Here is a 13,672-nt window from a genome sequence, read left to right on the forward strand (position 1 = left end):
AAGGAGAAGACGGCGGCGCGTCACAGTGATCACCAGGAAGGCCTTCAGGAGCAGCGGAGACAGTGACAGGAGCACGTAGACCATCCGATGGCACTGCAAGACCCACTAACTGAACGCTCACCTCCTCATCCCTGGAGACCTCCTCCAGAGGGAGCGGCGGGAAATCCTCTTCCCGGAACAAGTTGACCGGAGCAACCGGATCCACAGTGCATCGTGCAGCCTGATGCCCCAACATGCCACACTGGAAACAAGTACGGGGTTGCCGGGCATAATACACCCACACGTAGTACCCTAAAAGTCGGACAGAGGATGGCATGTCCGACCTCAGGCGCAACCCGAGGGTACGAATGTTCGTCTTCACTCCCGCATATTTTCCAGAAGATAGCTAGTGCATCCTCACACTGACGACGGAGCCAAATCTCTGGAAGAAACGCCGGAGAAGGGACTCAGGGAATTAATTCCATGGGGACCCCATGAACGCTCACATACGTCACGGCACCACTCCGATCAGAAATGGCCACAGAACCAGTGCCATCCAACAACTTTTTTTTTTTTTTTTGAGATATATACAAGAGTTGTTACATTCTTGTACAGCCACTAGTACGCGTAGCGTTTCGGGCAGGTCCCTGGAATACGATCCCAGCCGCGAACAATCGTTTTTTCATCCAAGTACACATTTTACTGTTGCGTTAAACAGAGGCTACAGTTAAGGATTTGCGCCCAGTAAATCCTCCCCGGCCAGGATACGAACCCATGGCATAGCGCTCGCGAAACGCCAGGCGAGTGTCTTACCACTACACCACGGAGACTTCAAGGTACGGCCCTCGTACCGCCAGAGAAATCCACGGTACGCCTCCTCGCCCACAAACTTGATGATCACCCGGCGAGCAGTCACCAGCTCAACCCCGTAGATTTCCTCGACCGGGACATGTAGCACGTCACACATGACCTGCTCAACGAGAGGATACCCTGCACGGCAGGTAAACTCCAACCCCACGGAGTTTACCCTCTCGACAGCGGGATGATGGCCGCTCATCGCAAAAGCACCACGTCAACACCAGTCAGGGACAGCAGGGAGGGTAGAGACACCCACACCCCCTGCTGGCGAAAACGGCAACCTCCCCAAACTGCCGGAGCGGTCAGACGACACGTCTTCACCCTACAGCAGCTCAGGTGGGACTCACTTCCCCTGAAGTGGCCGACCAAAACAGCTGTTCCTTGGACAATAATTAACCACACCGTATCTTACGTTACTCAAATTGTCTTAGGACAATTTTTCTATAAGAAATGGGTGTTCCCTTGGTTGCGTTACATTAATTGCCTCTCAATCAACGTTTACTGAATACTGGACTTCGATGACAACCAAATACACAGGAAAATAATACCAAGTACTCGTCCCAAAGACAAGTTCACCCACGACACAATAGATCAACACCCGGTGATTTTAACACAATTACAATCTAGTTGCAATTACAATTAATGCAGAACAGCAATAAATAACATTCTCAGTGCTCTAACCCACTAGAATATGGCCCATACAATTTACTAAACTATAATAACACAGTGATTGATCAACACTATTAACAATCATGGTCCAACAGATTACAACCCCTTTGCAATAACAAACACACACGGTACTCTAATTTCACTATATTAGAACATGCCCAACACTTTACTACCAGGTTGCAATGACACACAGTGCTCTAATTACCACATAGAACACGACCCATTTCTTTACCCACCAGAATGGAGTATACAACACTATAGGACGGCCCAACGGTCCTATGTCTGATAACTCTGAATGTGTTCCCACACACACACACACACACACATGTACGCTGCACACAACTGACCAAGTGCTCCCTTCACTGACAAGGACATATATAAGGGGTGAAAATCTCACGCGCCCCACGCTTCCCTTCACCTCTAAGATGCTAGCAGAGACAATGCCGGTGGAACACCTGACCTCGAATTCAGGCTTAGGGATAATAATCACCATATACACACAGGGTACTTACTCAATTATACATCCGGCTCTCACATACACACAGTTGTAGTAGGTGACCACCCCCCTCACTAGGTGGCGGTACGCGAGGCTTAGCTGTGAATAGACCAGCGTGGAGTCCCTCGCCACTAGGTACGTTTGGTACACTCCCTCACTTGGACAGCTTCGTACCTGGCTCGGGGCGAAGCGCCTCGGACGTACAAAATGGTGGCAAACACTGTGAACGACAATGTCTCTCGAAATTCCCACGAATTTCTATGGGAAACCTGCCCTGAGCACTGACAAAATGTTCCCAGATCACTCCACTGCTACAAAACACTAGCAGGAGATCAGATAGTCTGACTGATAACTGAGATGGGAACTTCACGAGTGGGTGAAACAGACTTATAGTTTGTTTCACCCGCTCGTATGAACTTTTACCCACTTCTCACGATCTGTTCAAAATACTCCCTTGCTATCACACACAAATACGACGAGTTCCTGGATTCTGCTATGTTCCCACGGAACCCTGTTGATGTTGGTGGATACTGAAGATGTACTAAGATCCACTAGAGACAGTAGTTTCACTGAGCTGGCCGACCCAGAGAAACCACGTCTTACAAGTCTAGAGGCTGGCGCAGAATGGCGTCTTGATGCCGGGCGGCAAGGAGTGCCGGCTTTTACCTGTCCTCCTCAAACGAGCCAATCAGAGAGAGGAATCCTACGGCCTACCTCCTTGGCCAACCACAGGTCAGCTTCCTTGGCACGTAAGGGATGGCATCCAAGATGGCCGCCTGCGTTCCTATGATGAAGGAGCGGGAGGCCACTGATACCTCACGCCTTTCCGCTCGCTCCTCCGGCTTCTCTGTCTGCTGCCTCCCTCACTCTTTTACAGTTAAAAGCCGCTACTCGCTCTAACTGTTTCCACAAATGTGCTACAACGGCCATTGTAACATATTTGGAATGCTGATGACCTAGGCTCTCCAGTGAGCCTGTACACGGGATGTTTCGGGTACGGGTTACCAAATATAGTCCGGGTGCATGGCTACTCACGTGCTCCAGTGCACGTCGAGCTTCACGTGCACGTACACTAGTAGAAGGTTTAGATGGTGTCAACCCATCCCCCTCACACCTTCGATCTGGAGATTATTCTTCAAGATTTATTTCAATTAAGTAATTAGTAAACCAAAATCTCCATCCCCAAGTCAATAATGACGAATATGAAACTTTGCTGATGGTTACGTCAAAAGCGGAGCTGGGGAAGGAGACGCCACACTACTCCAGTGTGCACATGGCTCCCGAGACGCTCGCATGCACTGGCGCTCAACAATAATTAGCACGTGCACCTTCCCAGAGTTGCGCGATACAGGAAAAGAAGAAATTCTGCCCAACTGATGAGGTCTTCAGTCAGGAAGTGTTGTTCTGAACAATTGTTATAGATTATCGTATTAACCAGTAGTTATAATTAATTTGTTGTTAGGTTAGACCCCAAGCATTGAGACTGGAAGCATGACTTGAGCGCTTGGCAGAGAAGACACTTCCACGTTTTCCTCTTAATTGCCAAACATAGTTACATTTCCCGAGTTCATGAAACAGGAAGAGTAGCATTTTCGCCCAACCATCGAACTGATCGTACCAGGGAAGTGTTGTTTATGAGTAATTGTTGTAGTTCTGCTAGTGGCCATTATCATGATCTGTTTTAACGTTGCATGGTTCTAACGCAGGTGCTCTAAACAAAATGGGTAAGCCAAATTATTAATGCAAATCCATCTTCTTGGAAAATATGTTGTGTTGTGGTAACAGAGTATTACTTATGACTTATTTGGCAGCTACAGTACGATCAGGCAGTATCGAGTCGACCTGGTTCACCATGAGGGTACCTAAGTCACAATAGTGCTCCTCCCTACGAGGTTCCAAGATTAATTGATTAAAATCTTTGCTTATTACCAGGCTTTTGCGTCTCTAGAGATACTCTAGAGTAGGACTATTAGTTTTCAAATAGTATGTTTATTAGTCTAGGTACTGTTTCCCACCACTCGTGGTGTAGGCTATGTACGTGCAACCTCCCAAAGTTGTGGAGAGGTACACACCCAGCAGGGCAAACCAGTGAAATACTGTCCATTCCTAAAATACAGTCCATTCTCAATTAGCTCTCTTAAATTATATTGTTATTAAATTAACAGTATATAATATAAATTCCTGCTGGGAAAAGAATCCAGTGTTCAACACCATCTTTATTGTGTTCAACCCCTACCATCATTGTGTTCAAGGCCATCACCATTGTGTTCAACTCCATTACCATTGTATTCATTCCAATCACCACTGTGTTTAACCCCATCAACACTGTCTTAAACTCCAGTCACTATTGTGTTCAACCCCATCATGATTATGTTCAACCCAATCACCATTGTCTTGAACCCCATCACCATTGTGTTCAACATCCAACACAATTGTGTTCAACCCCATGACAACTGTGTTAAACTATATAATGATTGAGTTTAACTACATCACCACAGTGTTCAATCTTTATCACCATTGTGTTCAACCCCATCACTATTGTGTCCAACCCTTCACCATTGTGTTCAACCCCATCACTATTGTGTCCAACCCTTCACCATTGTGTTCAACCCTTCACCATTGTGTTCAACCCTTCACCATTGTCTTCAACCCTTCTCCATTGTGTTCAACCCCATCACCTTTGTGTTGAATCCCATCACCACTGTGAGCATCCCCCATCACCATTGTGCTCAACCCCATCATTGTACTTAACCCAATGACCACTGTGCTCAACCTCCATCTCCAGTGTGTTCATCCACCATCACAATTGTGTTCAACCCTATCACAATTGTGTTCAACCCCAACATAACTATGTTCAAATATATTACCATTGTGTTCAACCTCATTACCATTGTGTAGAACCCAATCACTATTGTGTTCAATACATCTCTATTGTGTTCAACACCATCACTATTGTATTCAACCCCTATCACCATTGCGTTCAACCTCATCACTACTATGTTCAACCCCTATCAACACTGAGTTCAACCTCATCACCATTGTGTTCTAATCCAACAACCTCATCAAAGCTGTGTTCAGAAGTTCTAGGGTTCCAGGTTCTAGCTGTGTTCAAACCCATCTTATGATTTATTCCAGTCATTAAACTAACAAACTATATTAAATCATGTTATGCTTTTTGCCATCATTAATGATATAATGTTAAGACAATTATTTCTACTTGTATAACTGTTTTTAAAATTACATTTGTGTTGGTATTCTTATCACTTATATTTCCTTCAGACTCTATGATCTTACTTAATTATAGGTAACCTTATCTAATAGTGTTATGGACGGCAATATTGTAACAGCTTGTAAACGGTACAAGCTCTTGTTAATGTGTTATAATATAATTGATAACGCCACCACTAAACATCGCCATGTAACACCCGCAGTTCTGTATCACTATTATGAGCACAACATCTGATACCACTACAACATCTATCATGACTACCACTACTTCTAATACTACCACAACATCTATCATGACTACCACTACTTCTAATACCACCACAACATCCATCATGGCTACTACAACATTTAATACCACTACAACATCCATCATGACTACCACAACATCTAATACCACCACAACATCCATCATGACTACCACAACATCTAATACCACCACAACATCCATCATGACTACCACAACATCTAATACCACCACAACATCCATCATGGCTACTACAACATTTAATACCACTACAACATCCATCATGGCTACCACAACATCTAATACCACCACAACATCCATCATGGCTACTACAACATTTAATACCGTTACAAGCCTTTTTCAACCACGACAAGCGCCAACACTTGAACAATCATCACGCTTACTACTGTCACCATCAACGACACTACAACAGTCACTATCACCTTAAACTGCACTACAACTGTTACTGTCACCATCAACAACACTACAACAGTCACTGCCACCATCAACAGCACTACAACAGTCACTGTCACCATCAACAGCTCTACAACAGTCACTGTCACCATCAACAGCACTACAACAGTCACTGTCACCATCAACAGCACTACAACAGTCACTGTCATCATCAACAGCACTACAACAGTCACTGTCATCATCAACAACACTACAACAGTCACTGTCATCATCAACAGCTCTACAACAGTCACTGTCATCATCAACAGCACTACAACAGTCACTGTCATCATCAACAGCACTACAACAGTCACTGTCATCATCAACAGCACTACAACTGTCACTGTCACCATCAACAACACTACAACAGTCACTGTCACCATCAACAGCACTACAACAGTCACTGTCACCATCAACAACACTACAACTGTCACTGTCACCATCAACAACACTACAGCTGTCATTTTCACCATCAACAGCTCTACAACAGTCACTGTCATCATCAACAGCACTACAACAGTCACTGTCATCATCAACAGCACTACAACTGTCACTGTCACCATCAACAACACTACAGCTGTCACTGTCACCATCGACAGTACTACAACTGTCACTTTCACCATCGACAGTACTACAACTGTCACTGTCACCATCGACAGTACTACAACTGTCACTGTCACCTTCAACAGTACTACAACTGTCACTGTCACCTTCAACAATACCACAGCTGTCACTGTCACCATCAACTACAACTGTCACTATCACTACTACTACAATCAGCAATCTTTCACTACTACTACAATCAGCGTTCTGTCACTACTACTACAATCAGCATTCTACCACTACTACTACAATCAGCGTTCTGTCACTACTACTACAATCAGCATTCTACCACTACTACTAAAATCAGCGTTCTGTCACTACTACTACAATCAGCATTCTACCACTACTACTAAAATCAGCGTTCTGTCACTACTACTACAATCAGCATTCTACCACTACTACTACAATCAGCGTTCTGTCACTACTACTACAATCAGCATTCTACCACTACTACTACAATCAGCGTTCTGTCACTACTACTACAATCAGCATTCTACCACTACTACTACAATCAGCGTTCTGTCACTACTACTACAATCAGCATTCTACCACTACTACTACAATCAGCGTTCTGTCACTACTACTACAATCAGCATTCTACCACTACTACTACAATCAGCGTTCTGTCACTACTACTACAATCAGCATTCTACCACTACTACTACAATCAGCGTTCTGTCACTACTACTACAATCAGCATTCTACCACTACTACTACAATCAGCGTTCTGTCACTACTACTACAATCAGCATTCTACCACTACTACTACAATCAGCATTCTACCACTACTACTACTACTACATTAAGCACTAACTTCTCTAATAACCTTTATTCTTTGGCTTTGGACAGAATTGCAAACTTTACGTGAAGGACTAGACGGAGGACTTGGAGCACATGTCAGAGAACAAGGAGTACATGTCAGAGAACAAGCAGTACCTGTCAGAGGACAAGCAGTACCTGTCAGAGGACAAGCAGTACCTGTCAGAGGACAAGGAGTACATGTCAGAGGACAAGGAGTACCTGTCAGAGGACAAGCAGTACCTGTCAGAGGACAAGCAGTACCTGTCAGAGGACAAGGAGTACATGTCAGAGGACAAGGAGTACATGTCAGAGGACAAGGAGTACCTGTCAGAGGACAAGCAGTACCTGTCAGAGGACAAGCAGTACCTGTCAGAGGACAAGGAGTACCTGTCAGAGGACAAGGAGTACCTGTCAGAGGACAAGGAGTACCTGTCAGAGGACAAGCAGTACCTGTCAGAGGACAAGCAGTACCTGTCAGAGGACAAGGAGTACATGTCAGAGGACAAGGAGTACCTGTCAGAGGACAAGCAGTACCTGTCAGAGGACAAGCAGTACCTGTCAGAGGACAAGGAGTACATGTCAGAGGACAAGGAGTACATGTCAGAGGACAAGGAGTACCTGTCAGAGGACAAGCAGTACCTGTCAGAGGACAAGCAGTACCTGTCAGAGGACAAGGAGTACATGTCAGAGGACAAGGAGTACATGTCAGAGGACAAGGAGTACCTGTCAGAGGACAAGCAGTACCTGTCAGAGGACAAGCAGTACCTGTCAGAGGACAAGGAGTACATGTCAGAGGACAAGGAGTACATGTCAGAGGACAAGGAGTACCTGTCAGAGGACAAGCAGTACCTGTCAGAGGACAAGCAGTACCTGTCAGAGGACAAGGAGTACCTGTCAGAGGACAAGGAGTACCTGTCAGAGGACAAGGAGTACATGTCAGAGGACAAGGAGTACCTGTCAGAGGACAAGCAGTACCTGTCAGAGGACAAGCAGTACCTGTCAGAGGACAAGGAGTACATGTCAGAGGACAAGCAGTACCTGTCAGAGGACAAGGAGTACATGTCAGAGGACAAGCAGTACCTGTCAGAGGACAAGCAGTACCTGTCAGAGGACAAGCAGTACATGTCAGAGGACAAGCAGTACATGTCAGAGGACGAGCATGACATGTCAAGAGGCCAAGAAGTACATGTCAGAAGACGAGTAGAACATGTCATAGGACACAGAGTACATGTCAAAGGACAAGGAGTACATGTCAGAGGCCGAGAAGTACATGTCATTGGACGAGAAGTACATGTCACATGACAATTAGTATATGTGAGAGGATGAGTAGGACATGTCATAGGACAAGGAGTACATATCAGAGGGCGTGGAGTATATGTAAGAGAACGAGGAGTGCATATCAGAGGCCGAGAAGTACATGTCATAGGACAAGGAGAACATGTCAAAGGGCAAACAGGACATGTCATTAGTGAGAAGTGTGCCAAATCGTGGCTTTTTGCCTTTTCTGCAACAGCCGCGATTTGGCACACTTTCTTTTCCGTCAGCCGCTCTGACTACACCCTTCTGATGTACAATATTTGTCAAAGTGTTATTAAATGGTTCCGTTCTAGCGTACATTATTTTTCTTCTGGAGATTAAAGAGCCTTGACCAGTCATCCCTAATTTTAGTTACCTCGGCGATGCACAGTTCTAGTCATCCCTAGTGTTCAATGACATCATCAGCCGGCCAGTCCTCAACTTCCCTCAATCAGTCAGTTTTCTAATGATTGCATATTAAATTCCATTTTCAATTTCTTATTATATAATCCCATTTACAAAGATTGATTATTTCTACCAAACAGTCAGTTGAAAGATTGTATATTAAACATAAGAATGAAATTGCAGAAGGACTGCTGGGGACCATGCAGTATCTCCTATTAATATCCACCCATACTCTTTCATATATGCCACCTCTAAGTAATTAAATAATGTTCACAAGAAGTTCTTGTTGTTCTTTTTGTTATATACACAAGAAGCACGGAAATAGCTCAATGTTCAGATCACTGTATTAGCCTATGTCTTTCCTAAAGAAATATAAAAAATATCTAAAAAAATACTCTGTTGTTGTCCCTGTGGGGTATTTTCCCAGCAGGCATTTATATTTTTTAATTTATTTATATTTTTAATTTATTTATATTTTAATTTATTTATATTTTAATTTATTTATATTTTTAATTTATTTATATTTTTAATTTATTTAATTTATTTTAATTTATAATTATTACTTCAAAGTGGAGAGTATTTTAAAAGTTATCCTGCTGGGTGTTTACCTGATCACAAGTTTGGGGTGGGGGGTTATGTACGTTGTCTATTAATTATATAATTGAAAATTATAATAAACTACTAAAATAATATTCTATTGTTAGTACTACAGCTAAAATAGGTTAATAAAATGGGAATAATTTACCTCAGCTGTTAAACTGTTAGTATGAGAGCTGGTCCTCCAACATCAGGACCAGTTTGATAGTCCTGATGTTTGGATTGCCACATGTGGTCCGTCCTGGACCTGGATTAATGACGGCCCTGTTGTCTTTGTTTGAGCAAGTAAGCGTCTGTGCAGGTTCATGTAGACGATAACAGCTCTCTGTGATTTTTCCAGTTCGTCACACGTTACCTGCCGAATATTTACACCTTAACAATTTTTCAAAATTTATTATTGTCAATAAATGTGACTTAAAATAATGAAGATTGTGTTATTATTAAAACCAGGCTCAACCTCGTTTTGTTGTTGTTAGGCAGTATAACCATAGCAGTAAATTGCACAATGAAATAAGAACTCTACAAATCATTTAGTATGGATATAATGCCTTCCCTGTTTGATGGATGAGGTCGCTGTGGCAAAATCACTGTTGGGCGATCTATATATGAGATCTTTGTAGTGTTGCGTTGTGCCGACCTCTCTCTGGAAGCCTATGTTTACATTCTATGTCGGAGCTGGCACTCCCTCTCTCTTGACATTCTGAAAATATGGTTCTAATTTCCTGTCTTATTGACTTAGGGACATAGACTTTAGTTTTATTGTTAATTATATTAGAACCAGTCATAGAGAATACTGTTTTTATTAATTCTAATGCCTAGACTAGCAGTTTAAAGACACGTTGAGTGCTTAAATGATTGTTTTGAAGATGACGTCACAGATATCTCGATCCATATGCAGGCGAACTTGAGAATGAATCGACTTGAGAATGGTCCAGAACGGACCGAAACGTCGTCGTTCCTTCAATTTCTAGTGTGTGGTCTGGTCAACATATCTCGATCACTATAATCCTTTTATGATTAACTAATGTAACTAGTATAACTATGTTTGTTGGTTATACTGTATGTTAATATGTTAGTATATTAGTATGTTAGTGTCGGATTTCAAACAATTCCGGTGGGGTGGGGGGGGGAACACAGGTCGAAGTCCAATAATTAGAACTGCTGAACACTTCATTCCTCTCCTTCAGAATTAAAATATTGTTTTATTTTTTTAAGTTGCACTGTTGTGTGGCAGTCCTTTCTGGACGGATGAACTTGCCTAGTTTTGCTTGTGGGAGTTGAGCTCTGGCTCTTTGGTCATGTCCCATACTGGAGCTGCAGGTGTTGGAGGTCTTTGAGCGTCTTCTTTTCCCTGCCAGCTCTAAAGGAACTAGGTTTCTCTAAGGTTTTGAGAGTAGTGGTGCTTTGGCACTTTACTTTCACTATTCTTAAGATACCCTGATTGTCTGGATGAACAGAGACTATTCGAACTATAGGCCACTCTGAGCGTGATTCATCACTGGTCACCAGAACAATGTCATCAGGATTAAAGTTAATTTTGTTGTAGAGATTGTTTGCCCTATAATGATACTCCCTCAGAGCAGTTAGGTATTCTTGAGTTGGACCAAGATGGACCCATTGTCTGAGATCATCATCTTGAGGCAAGATCGACAGGCAGCAAACCTGCGGAAAGCCTGTATGAATGCCTCAGCACTCATGTCGGGAGTCACTTCTAGATGTACCCCCTTTGTTGTGGCACAGGTGAATAGGCAGAGGTATGCCTTCACTGGAACATTGCCCTTGGTGCTTGTTAGTGTTAGAGCTCCTGTGTAGGCTACACCAGTGCTCTCAAAAGGACGAAAGTGGACAACTCGCTCCTTTGGGAGTGGTGGATGTCCTGGATAAGGACACACTCGAGCGTCATTCCTCCAGCAGATTACATAGGATTTGATTATGGACTTTACAGTCTGGCGACCTTGAGGAATCCAGAACTTGTCTTTTCGGTGAGGGTGTCTAGTACCACACCATGAAAAGTGTTGGGTTTGTGTATGTGTAACTCACTTAGCCTGCTTACTATGTGGTGACGGGAGAAACACTGTATTTTTTTACTTCCAGGTCTATATCGGCATGCTGTAAGCGACCTCCACACCTTAGTATGGTATTACTGTCTGGGTCAAACCAGAGACCCAGATCATCCACTAATTTATCAGGGTCTAATTTATCAGACTGTTTATTAACAGTCTCCGTGGTATAGTGGTAAGACACTCGCCTGGTATAGTATAGTGGTAAGACACTTCCGCGAGCGCTATGTCATGGGTTCGTATCCTGGCCGGGGAGGATTTACTGGGCGCAATTCCTTAACTGTAGCCTCTGTTTAACGCAACAGTAAAATGTTTACTTGGATGAAAAAACGATTCTTCGCGGCAGGGGATCGTATTCCAAGGACTTGCCCGAAACGCTACGTGTACTAGTGGCTGTACAAGAATGTAACAACTCTTGTATATATATATAAAAAAAAAAAAAGGGAGGTTCTCAAAATCCATCCCGTATGTTTCTGTTTGGGCTCTTTTGACCCAGTACTTTTGGATACTAAAGAAATGACGTTTGATTCCTATTTTCTTTAGGAAATCGAACACCACTTGTTTCACACCTATTTGTTTGTTCAGTTCAGAGTATCGATTAGGATCAATTACCAGAGTCCGAGGTGGTTTTGGATTCTCAGTACGAGCAGAAACATTGGTCACAATGACTTGTGGCTTTTCTTTAGGCCACTGTTCACTGACTAGCTACTGAGGTCCATTGAACCACTTCTCTGCTTTGGCTAACTGCCGTAAAGTCAAGTCTCTTGGGAGATAGTCAGTTGGATTCTCTTTGATGGGTACGTATCTCAGTTTGTACAATGCTGACAATTCTCTAATTTCCTTAACGAGGTTACTCGCGTAAGGAGTTTTGCTATTGTTACAGTATTTCTCACCCACTGTAGTACTGCCTCATTATCTGACCATAACACTGTTTCTTCAAAGTGGATGTTACTTAGGACATTGATCAGATAATGAGCCAATCTTGCTCCTAGCAGTATTGCTATTAACACCAGTTATTTCAATGACCGTTTCTTCAATGGTGCCACCCTGGCTTTTTTAAGTGAGCAAATTTACTTGATCAATCGAGTCTTGGTAAGCCACGGTGCATAAGCCTTTCCTGAGGCATCACAAAACACATGTAGCTTAATTTGTTGTTTTTTATGTACTGTGTTTGGAGGGAACTTAACATACTCTAGGATACTTAGATCCTTCACCAGCCCCTGCCACTTTTCTTGCTAGACAGTTGTTAGTGGATCATCCCAGCCTATCTTCTCTTGCCAGCATTCCAGCATTAACAACTTCCCATTTATCAATATAGGACTTATTAGTCGCAATGGATCGAAGGGTTTGCTGACTTGGGATAGTAGTTTCACTCCTGCACTGTCACTCCCTGCAATACCTCAAATCTTACCTTACTGACAGGCTCCAGTATGTTTCTGTGAATAATTCAATTTCTCCCACCCTACCCATCAACATTGGTGTTCCCCAGGGCAGCATACTTGGCCCTCTCCTCTTTCTCATCTACATTAATGACCTTCCAAATGCCTCCCAACACCTCAACCAATTTTATTTGCTGACAACACAACCTTCATTTACTCCAGTCCTGACCCTCTTGCTCTTAATGTCACAGTGAATACTGAGCTAAATAAAGTCCATCTTTGGCTAACTGCCAACAAACTCACCCTTAACATTGACAAAACTTTCTATATTTTGTTTGGCAATAAATCCTCAAATCAAATAAATCTCAGGATAAACAATACCCAAATTTGTAACAAATTAGATGGCAAATTCCTTGGCATTCTCATTGACCGCAAGCTGAATTTCCAGGGACACATTCTAAATATATATCAAAAAAAGTTTCAAAAACAGTGGGCATTCTTTCTCAGATCAGATATTATGTACCACGCCCTACCCTGGTGACTCTCTATTACTCCCTTATCTATCCATATCTCAACTATGGTATTTGTGCTTGGGGTTCCACTA

General features: G+C 43.1%; 2 protein-coding genes across 3 annotated transcripts in view; both read left to right on the forward strand.

Annotated features, from left to right (window-relative positions):
- LOC123752340 (WD repeat-containing protein 87-like) overlaps positions 1-10,056 on the forward strand; it is a 112,153-nt gene extending 102,097 nt beyond the window's left edge. For both annotated transcript variants that reach the window (XM_069306854.1, XM_069306855.1), the window contains one exon: positions 7,380-10,056. In XM_069306854.1, the coding sequence (XP_069162955.1) occupies positions 7,425-8,633 (1,209 nt within the window). In that variant the 5' untranslated portion in view covers positions 7,380-7,424 and the 3' untranslated portion in view covers positions 8,634-10,056. The remainder of the gene's footprint in view (positions 1-7,379) is intronic.
- LOC138353658 (uncharacterized) lies at positions 5,449-7,406 on the forward strand. The gene is made up of 3 exons (XM_069306842.1): positions 5,449-5,827; positions 5,968-6,791; positions 7,380-7,406. Exons 1-3 carry the CDS (start codon positions 5,449-5,451, stop codon positions 7,404-7,406), a joined length of 1,230 nt encoding a protein of 409 aa, XP_069162943.1.
- Positions 10,057-13,672: the final 3,616 nt, after the last annotated feature.

The sequence above is a fragment of the Procambarus clarkii genome, chromosome 59 (assembly GCF_040958095.1).
Source record: "Procambarus clarkii isolate CNS0578487 chromosome 59, FALCON_Pclarkii_2.0, whole genome shotgun sequence".
Classification (NCBI taxonomy): domain Eukaryota; kingdom Metazoa; phylum Arthropoda; class Malacostraca; order Decapoda; family Cambaridae; genus Procambarus; species Procambarus clarkii.